The following is a 9,999-nucleotide window of genomic DNA, read 5'->3' as shown; positions in this document are numbered from 1 at the left end:
GGTGTTGGAAGGGTAAAACAGCGCTCCAGGAGTGTTTTCCAGGCTGCCTGGGAAATGGCATTGGCTTCTTCTGACAGGAGTTTTCTGGGGGGAGAAAAATACTCGAATGTGGTGGTACTTGTTGTCAATTTTCCGGAACTCGGCGCTGCTAAATGTGCTTGTGTTTGTGTTCGTCCTGGCAATGAGGCAAAGAAACACTTTTCTGGGATTTCCTCTTTTTTTTTTTTTTTCCTTTGCCTTTGGAGTTCTGAGTGGTTGTGTCTGGGGTGGCTCGTTGTGAAACCCAGTAAAAGTCTGTAGAGTTAAACTTACTTATGCTTTATAAAATAGAACTCTTCGCTTGTTAAAAAGATCCCCGAAAATTAGTTAAGTAAAACACACAACTTGACTTCTTTTTCAGTGACATTTTTTTAAGCAGCTGCCCAGAATTATTTGGTTTCGTTATGTCACTTGTTTTGTTGTGACCTGAGGGGAAAAAATAGATTTTCCCCCCCTTTCTTTTTGGTACTTTTTGGGTGGGATTGAGATCAAGGCAGCACAGAAGTACACTGAGGGTGTCATCCTGTCACTGCATCAGCAGAGGACAGTAATACAAAACTGTGCCTGGCAGATGCAAACTGCTCTCAAATCTGACAGCCTGATTTACTGGATGGAGTTACCGAGGTTATAAAACTGCTTTCTCCCCAAACCCACCAGGATTTGGGTGTAAATCCAGGGCAGGGAGGGGGTTGAAGTGGAAGAGGGGTCGGTGTGACACGGGGTGAAAGCATCACTGAGTGCACAGAGCTCGGTGAAGTGCTTTAAAAACCACTTTGTTTCTTGTGTAAATGGTATTAATTTGCTGGTATTTCGACATGGAGGAGGCACCAGTTCTGCCAGTAGATGAGATTAGATTAGGGCTGATAAATCTTAAAAACAATTAATTCCTCTCTGGGTGGGGGGAGGCTCAGGGTTAATCTCCAGTGCAGCCTCTGCACAGACCCAGCCTTAGGAACAGACCCAGGGTTTGTTTCCCGGGGTGGTTTCTCTGGGATCCCAATCCAGCCTCCAACGAGAGGGATTTACCAGCTCTGCTCTTGGCACCCCTCGTGCTCAGTGCTCAGCATTTCCCCCCTGGGGACCTGGAAACTTGGAGTCATCGGCTCCATCCCCTTCCCCGGCGTTGTTTCTGCAGGATCGGGCCCAAATGGGGAATCCCCCGATTTCCTGCCCAACCAGCAGCTCTGCTGTGTCCCTGCTGGAGTCTGGAGCCCCCCCTTGGAAACAGCCCCTGGGATTCTGTCCCATCCCTCCCCTCCCAGCTCAGCTCTCTGCATGGATATTATGTAAGAGCTTGCTGATTCTCCCCCAGCCTCCAACTGCTGGGGTTTTGAGGAAATACAACAAAACCCACAACAAACCCAGAAGTAAACCAGCCCAAAGCCCTTTTGTTGAGTGGTGCTTCTTGAGCCTCTGTCAATAAGCTGCTGCTGGGAACTGCCTCGTGCCTTGTGCTTGAGAGACCTGAGATAAAACGTGTGTCAGGGCTGGGAACACCTGATGGTGCAGGAGCCTGGGCTGGGATTGGAGCTGTGCCTTGAGGAGGCAGAGGGGCTGTTGGTGCTCAGACACTGGATCTGTGAATGTGTTAGAAGGTCTTTTCTTGTCTTCCTGTTGTTAAGTGTCCCTGTGGTGGTTGGTTGGAAGGAAGGAGTTGCTCAGGAAGCCCTGTGAGCAGGGACAGGGCCCAGGGAACAGCTGGAGCTGTGCCAGGGGAGGGTTGGGGTGGATTTTGGGAAAGGTTCTTCCCCAGAGGGTGGTAGGCACTGACCAGGCTCCCCAGGGCAGTGGGCACGGCCCCAAGGCTGCCAGAGCTCCAGGAGGGTTTGGGTGACACTCTGAGGGACAGGGGGGATTTTGGGGTGCCCTGAGCAGGACCAGGATGCACTGGCTGATCCTGGGGGGATTTTGGGGTGCCCTGAGCAGGACCAGGATGCACTGGCTGATCCTGGTGGATTGGGATATTCAGTGAGTGACTCTGGAAGTGTCACAGCTGAATATTCAAGAAAATACATAACACAGGTGACATGGAATTTGGGGGTTGGGTTTGGTTTGGGGTTCTTTCCCTCCCCATTTTTAGGGCTGCAAAGACACTGAACTGTAGCAAATGCCTGGGAAATCCTTGGGAATTCCTGTTTGGGAATCCTGGCTGCAGGCAGAACGTGGTGTCCTGTGAGCTGTCCCTACATCTGTGGGGTTACAAAGTCGGGGTCAGGGAGGGGTTGAACATCCCAGCCCCAGTCCCTGCCTGGAAGGGGCTGCTTTGGCCTCGGATGTGGGAGCCAGTGGGATCCTGGTGACTTCTGCCTGCACTGAATTGGGATAGTGCTGAAAATTTTATGTTGAGATCTCAGCTCAGCTTTCCTGTGTTAGATTTACTGAACAGGTTCATTTTTGTGACTGTGCACTTTAAAAATGGCTTCAGCCAGAAACACTTGGGGACTTGGAGAGGGTCACAAAGTGACTGGGGGGTTAAACAGGGATGTGTAGCTGGGGAGGTGTTTTCCTGCTTCCCACGAAGCCCAGGTTGTTGTATTTACCAATAAACTGCCTCAAAAGTGAACATAAACGTGAATATATCCATCAGGGCTGTGAAAAGAACTGATATCTCAGAAAAATGGCATAGGAAATGGTCTAGAAAGACACTGGGTTTAGAGCTGAGCAGGTGAACATTTGCTTGTGGGACTCGATCAGAGGAAGAGATCGTTTAAGAATATGTGTGGTTTTTTAAGTGTAGCTTTAATTACTGTCCTTCCCCACACTGCTACAGAAATCTGCTCAATAAATCATAAATCAGGTCAGAATTGTGTGTACAACTGTAATAGTGCTTTACAAGGGGGGAGACTGTTGGGGCCTTCATTCCCCCACCACTTTTTCTCCTGGAATTGTTCAACCCCACCAGGCTGTGCTTGAAAACCACATTTGCTGCATTTCTTAGAAGCACTTTTGGGCAGTAAATGAAATTCAGGGGATGGTGTTTTTCCTGCATTTAAGAGAGAGACAAATTACTCAGGGTTTCTTGTCAGCTTGTGACTGTTCCCACTCTGTCACTGGGGGTGTTTGGGGCCAGAAGGTTTGGAAATCACCCTCCAGGGCTCTTTTTTCTGGAAAGTGAGATCCCAGTGAGCTGCCAGTGGGATAAAAGTCCCAGTATTACTCAGTAGTAAAGATTTATAACTTGTATGATTTAAAATTGGTGTTTTAGGTTTTTTTTACTCATTGTCTTATTAATCCAACAGTCTTAGTTTTGAACAGTTGGGATATTCAAATGTGGGTGTAGGTGAATTATTACAGTAATAATCATTATTATTTTCAGAGTGATTTTTGTCAGATGTGATTTTTATTTTGTGTTGATGTAAGAATATTAACTTGTGGTCACTGAAATCGGTGTGATGCCCTTCAGAGGAAACACAGCTGCTGGTCTGGGAGGAAAATGGGGGTGGATTGGAGGGGGAGGTTGGTTGGAATTTGACTCCCATCTCCTTCCTCTCCTTCCTCCCCTTGTTGATGTCTGATAAGGTCAGAGAAAAGACTAAATAGAAAATAAAGGATTCTCCCTGCCCATCCCCAGTTCCTGGTAGGATGGGCTGCAAACAGGAGGCTCAGAGTGCTTGGGATTCCTCTTTATTCAGAAATAGGAGCTTATTTGGTGAGTTTTCTGTTGGGAAGAAGCAACCTGTGCTGGTTCTGAGAGAGGGTTTATTTGACAATCACATGGTCTGTAAATTTAAATTATAGCAGTTTTTCCAACCATTTTGGAGCTGCTGCAGCTGCAAGGGGGGAAAGAATCCAGCAGTAGTTTGATGTCTAGTTTTGGCCACACTTTTTAATCTCTAAATTGATCATTTCCGAGCTGAATTTCCATAATCATGATAATAATAATGACAACAACTGCGTTTCAGCTGGAGCTGGCTTTGAGGGACTCGGAGAAGGATGAGCAGGGAATGTTCCAGGAGGGCTCCCAGTGTTGGTGTGGCTGGAAAGTCGTGGAAATCAAGGCTCAGGGGGATCCCAGGGCTGGCACTGGTTACACAGGAACCACCTGGGCATTTTGTCCCTGTTGTTCCCACTCCCTGGGAACCTGCTGGGATTGGAGGGGTGGGAGGGGTTCCTCTGGCAGGAGCTGAACAAGCTCCAGAGGGAGGGAAATGCTGCTGGCAGGGAATTTTCCCCAGGATGGAGTTTGCTGGCAAAGAGGGGTTGTCACGGCTTTGGGGGGCACCAAGACTGCTGACCATGAGGAACCTCATTTTTGGGGCTCCTCCAACACCCCAAACTGGGATAAAATGTCATTTTGGGGGATCTACCACTCTCAGTTCCATGAGGAACCTCATTTTTGGGGGTCTACCACCATCAAATCCACGATAAAGGTCATTTTGGGGTGTCTGCCAGGACCAGGGCCATGAGGAACCTCAGTTCTGGGGGTCTGACACCCCAGAGCACAAGGGGCCTCAGGTTTGGGGGTCTGCCAGCACCAAATCCAGGCTACAGGTCATTTTGGGGGGTCTACCACCCTCAAATCCACGAGAAATCCCGTCTGAAACCTGACTGTGAAAGTACAAGTGGTTTAGGGTTTAAAAAATGGCTCCAATGGCAGGTGACAGGTAACATTTACCCTCCAACAAAGCCAGGCCGTAAAATCCTTGTTATGATTCTGCCTGGGAGGGAGAATCTCAAATAAAAAGAGTTTCCTGGGCAATAACAAACCTTTCTTTCCCCAAACGAGATCTCCTGCCAGGCTGAGGGTTTCTCTGAGGCCTAAACTGGAGAGTTTAAATAACATTTTACCTTGGGAGAGGAGAAAAATGAACAGCAGTGCATTGCCAGGGGTAAAAAGGGGTGGAGAATTGGGGAAGGAGAAAAAGAAAAGGAGTAAGAGATTAATTTCTTTTTAACATGCTGATGATCTGCATTAAAAAATTATGAGGAAGATTAGAGGAACAGTTTGGAAGGTTTAAGCCTTAAGCATCTCAAGAGGATTAGATGGAAGCAGGAAGAGTTAAGGAAGAGGGAAGCATATGGTGAAACCAGGAGTGGTGGCTCAGAGCAGCTCCAAAATGCCCCCCAAGTTTGGTTTGCTCTGAAGGATCCCATTATTGTGCCCCAGCATTTCCTTGGCTGCCAGGTCATTCCTGTTATCCCTGGGCTGGGCTGGGGGGGTTTCCACTCCCTTCTCCTGGGCCTGAGGGCTGGGAATGGAGCTTGGGATGGCATTTGCAGCTCAGCACCTTCTGTGCTGTCCCACAGGTTAAGGAGGAGCTTTTGGGGGATTTCAGAGCAAGAGGGGTGGGATGTATCCACTCCTGGGTTTGGGAATTGTGCCCACTCCTGGGTTTGGGAATTGTGCCCACTCCTGGGTTTGGGAATTGTGCACCCTTCACTCACAGCCACTGTTTTGGTGTAAATTATCTAATTCAGGCCCATCAAATCTGTTCAGTCCTTTATTGGGTTATTTCCAGGTGATTGACTTCTTGTTCCCCTTTCTCTGTTTCCAGCCTTTCCCTTTTGTAATCCAGGATTCCCTCCCAGATCTGGCTTTCCCTTGGGTCGCTTCCCCCTCTCCCCAGTGTTGGTGTCCAACCTGGAGCCGGGTTTGATGGGAGCAGGTTGTTTGCTCCCTCCCTGCAGCCCCTTTGCTCCTCCCTGTTAATAATTAGGCAGCTTTGGGCAACCTCTGAGCCCCGGGGAGTGACTGGCACCTGCCTTTCCCCCCCAGCAGGTGCAGGGCCTGGGAATGCTGCATGTCCCTGGAATTCCAGGCAGGACAGTGGTTGCTGTTCAGTGTGCACGTTCAGTCTGAAAACTTGTTTGATGCATCCCCTGCTTTAACAGCACCTCTCTCAGTTCACTTGCCCTTTCCCCCCCCTTGTTCTTCATGAATTCCCACCTTCCACTGCCCTTTCCAAGGCTTTGAAGAATTCAGGAAGATAATGCTCTTTTCCTGTGCTTCCTTGTTTTATTGCTCCAATTATCTCTGTCCTGCTCCTCTCTCCCTGCTCTTCTCGGGTCGTCTTTGATGCCTTGCTGGTCCGAGGAGCAACCACTCCGTTTTTGAAACACTTAATTAAAAATCTGCTTCCTTTACAGACTTCTGCAAGTTGTGTTTGCTGAATAAAACTCCCTGAAAAGTGGATACCCCTGGAAATTTCTGCGGGGAACTGCTGGTTTCTTACAGGGGAGTTGGTTTGCCTGAGAAGTAGAAAATGAGGCTGTTTAGCAAAAGTAATTCTTAGGTCGCTGTGAGGTAATTTCGAGGTCTCTTCAGGATTGTTTGTGGAGCTGCTGTTCCCCACCTCTCTGAGGTCAAGTCTCTGCTCTCCCGGGGTGGTTTTACTGTGGATTCCAACAGCGGGTGAAGTTTTGAGCTGTAAAGTCAGGAGATAATTGGGAGGACAAGGTGACAAGGGAACATTTCCTGTGCTTCCCTAAGGGCTGCTCTGGTCCTTGGATGAAATGTGCTCCTCTGGAAGTGGTTGTGGATGGGGTGAGAATGACTCTGGTTTAGCTGTAATCCCAGCTGTGCCCAGGAGAAGTGTTTGTTGTTTATATCGGGGCTGTTGGGGGCTCGCAGGGGGGCACAGGATAATATTTGGTGTTTTGTTGATGTTTCTGGCCAGAAATAGTTGTGATCTCTGGATTATTGACCAGCTGTCTGGGAGGAGGTGAGAACCGGGGGAATATGGAGTGTTCCTGAGCAAACAAACCCTCCAGCTGGGCTGTGGTTCCCTCAAACACCCCGACTGCTGGGCCGGGCCGAGCAGTGATTCAGCATCTGAAGGAGGAGCAGCACAGGCAGCTTTGCAGGGGATAGTTGTGATTTTTTTGCCGTGTTTCCCCTGTTCCCAAACAAGGCCAGCAGCTCGTTTTTCCTCTCAGGGAATTCTGGCACGAGGCAGTGATGGACATTCCTGTTTGTTCCCTGTGATGTCACTCCCTGACAGGTGTTTGATTGCCTCACGGGGAGCTGAGCATCTCCTTTGAACTGTGTTTAACTGCCTCTAAAGCACCTGTGGAAAGCTCTGGCAATCCAGGCTGGAAGTGTTTTCCAAATCAGAGAAAAGTCTTTAAAATGGGGAACCTTTGGAGCCAGAATGGGGTGATGTGCTGACATTCCGCAGTTCCAGCAGCACCTCGTCAGGGTTTCTGTTCCCACCTGCCTGTCCAGGCCGTCTGGGAGGGAAGGAGCTGGGATAGAAAAGTGGATATTCAGTAATCCGGTGTCTCTCAGGCTCAGGCTTTTATTTTGCCTTTAGAAACCTCAAACTTCTTTACCACGTGTAAGGTGATTGAGGTGCAGCTTAAAATGCCATCAACTGCGGGAATCAGCTGTTCAGACTTCAGTCTGGGCATCCCATCACTGCCCATTTCCCTCCCCGTTTGTGATCCATGGCAGAGCCCTGGGGGGTTTGCTGTGGGAGTATGGGATTGTGGAGTTGGCTGTGGGAGTATGGGATTGTGGAGTTGGCTGTGGGAGTATGGGATTGTGGGGTTGGCTGTGGGAGTATGGGATTGTGGAGTTGGCTGTGGGAGTATGGGATTGTGGGGTTGGCTGTGGGGATCCGGGATTGTGGGGTTGGCTGTGGGGATCCAGGATTGTGGGGTTGGCTGTGGGACATTTAAAAATGTTGGCTTTAAAATTAACTCAGTGTTTTTAAAATCCACCTCTTTAAAATCTGCATTTTTCAAATCCGTTTGTTCTTGGTTTTCATGGGGTTTTTTCCCTTTCTGTGGACCCCCAGGGTGAGGATCAAGTCTCAATTTCTTCTGCTGAGTTGTGGATACTGTTCAGGCTTCAAACTGGCGATGTCAAGGGTGCCGAGTCCCCCTCCTCCGGCAGAGATGTCCAGTGGGCCCGTGGCAGAGAGCTGGTGCTACACACAGGTGAGTGCACACCTGTGCACACCTGTGCACACCTTACACACCTGGACACACCTGTGCACACCTGGACAGAGAGCTGGTGCTACACACAGGTGAGTGCACACCTTACACACCTGTGCACACCTGGACAGAGAGCTGGTGCTACACACAGGTGAGTGCACACCTGTGCCCAGGTGTTCCACCTTAGCAGGATTGGAGCCTGTGGGAAGGGATGTGGAGTTCAGAGGTGTCGCCCTGGCTGAGTGTCCTGCTTTGGAGGGGCAGTTACAGGGCAGTTACACACAGTTACAAACACAGGGCAGTTACACACTCAGTTACACACACAGGGCAGTTACACGCTCAGTTACACACACTCAGGGCAGTTACACACAGTTACACACACACAGCAGTTACACCAGTGCCCTGTGCCTGAGGGTTGTTCCTCGTCCAGGTCACTCAGTCAGCCGTGCAGCTTTTGCCTTTAGGATGGGGAGGTGGATGGGAATGGCCCTAAACCTGCTCTTGCCTGTCTCCTCAGATCAAGGTGGTGAAGTTCTCCTACATGTGGACCATCAACAACTTCAGCTTCTGCCGGGAGGAGATGGGGGAGGTCATCAAGAGCTCGACCTTCTCATCTGGAGCCAACGACAAGCTCAAATGGTGAGACACAGAGCCCCTGGTTGTGCAACTCCTGCCTGGAATTTGGGCTTCTGGAACAGAGGAAATACTTAAAACCATCCTTGTGCTGCACGTGGGTTCTTGTTCCTTGGCTGTGCACAGAGAGAAAGCCCTGGTGCTCCACACAAAACAACATTTATCTCAAAAACACATTTATCTTGACAAGTCCATACGAGGCAGTGAGGGTGCCCAGCCAGTGTATTCCAGCTCTGCTTCCTCCTCCCAGTTCCAGCCCCTAACACTCCATGTTGTTAAAAAGTTACTTTTCCCTGCACTCCAAAAAAAAAGGTTAATTTTCCTTGCGCTCTGAATCCTGCAGTTCAACATTATTGCTGTAATTACCTTTCTCCTTATGGCAGCTCTTTGTGAATGTGGGGAGAAGGTGGAGATAAGAGAAGTACCAATGTTCTGGAACTCCTCCTGCCCAGGAGTTGCCTCTCCTTCAGGATGACATGATTTTGGGCCTTCTCCTTTCCTTTAAAACCTTTCTTTTTTTCCCTGAGCTCTCGAGTCGTTTGCAGTGACTCGGGGTGGGCTTTGCTCAGAAGGTGTGTGTGCTGTGTCTGTTGGCCCCAGCACATCCACAGACACCCAATTCCTCAGTTTATCCCTTGTGGCTGTTAGGAAGTGTCTTACATTTTTCCTTTAACCCTCCTGAGTGCAGACTGGGGCCAAGGAGCCCCCCCAGACTTTGCTGTGTCTGTGTACAGTGTGTCTGTACAGTGTGTGTTCCTGCCTTTGGGTGGCAGAGCTGTGCTTTCCTTGGCCTGCTCCTTGTTAAATCCTTACCTTTGTAACCTTTGCTGCTCAGCTCTCCTGGAACATCTGGATCTGCCTGCTCTGGGTGCCTGTGTGTGGGAGCTGTTCCATCAGCTGGCCTGGTTTGTGCTTTGCTGGATCCTCTGCCAAGTTCCAGGTCATGGAAGTGCTCAGGAGTGGCCTCTTCCTGCACTTACCACTTCTCTTCACACAGGAGTAGTTTCCCTTTTGCCCTGGGGTCGTGCTTTTTCTAAAAACCAGCCTTCCAGAAACACCCTTTCCCTTTCAGTTGCTTCCTGTGGGATTTTCTCTGCCACTTCTCCGCATTTGTTGCACTTCCTCGAGTCCGTGGCCTCCAGTCTAATATTTCTTTCGCTTTCCTTTTAGGAAAGTTGACATCCAGGGTGCTTTTCAGTGATTCCAACCAGACTCCCTCTGTCCTTGTGGGTTTTTTTTTGGGTTACTTTTCAGTAATTCCAGCTGTTCTCCCTGCAGGTGTTTGCGTGTGAACCCCAAGGGCCTGGATGAGGAGAGCAAGGATTACCTGTCCCTGTACCTGCTGCTGGTGAGCTGCCCCAAGAGCGAGGTCCGAGCCAAGTTCAAGTTCTCCATCCTCAACGCCAAAGGAGAGGAGACAAAAGCCATGGGTGTGTAAAACAACCTGAG

The 9,999-nt window shown here is 49.5% G+C and overlaps 1 protein-coding gene across 1 annotated transcript in view; it reads left to right on the top strand.

Moving 5' to 3' along the window:
- The first annotated feature begins 7,768 nt into the window (after positions 1-7,768).
- The window catches only part of SPOP (speckle type BTB/POZ protein), an 11,780-nt gene continuing 9,549 nt past the window's right edge, over positions 7,769-9,999 (top strand). Inside the window, exons 1-3 of the mRNA XM_029963574.1 lie at positions 7,769-7,920; positions 8,435-8,556; positions 9,829-9,980. Of these exons, the coding sequence (XP_029819434.1) occupies positions 7,843-7,920; positions 8,435-8,556; positions 9,829-9,980 (352 nt within the window). The 5' untranslated portion in view covers positions 7,769-7,842. The remainder of the gene's footprint in view (positions 7,921-8,434; positions 8,557-9,828; positions 9,981-9,999) is intronic.

The sequence above is a fragment of the Manacus vitellinus genome, unplaced genomic scaffold (genome assembly GCF_001715985.3).
Source record: "Manacus vitellinus isolate BGI_N305 unplaced genomic scaffold, ASM171598v3 scaffold_102_pilon, whole genome shotgun sequence".
NCBI classification, from domain to species: Eukaryota; Metazoa; Chordata; class Aves; order Passeriformes; family Pipridae; genus Manacus; species Manacus vitellinus.
This window is presented reverse-complemented; position numbering and strand designations above follow the sequence as displayed.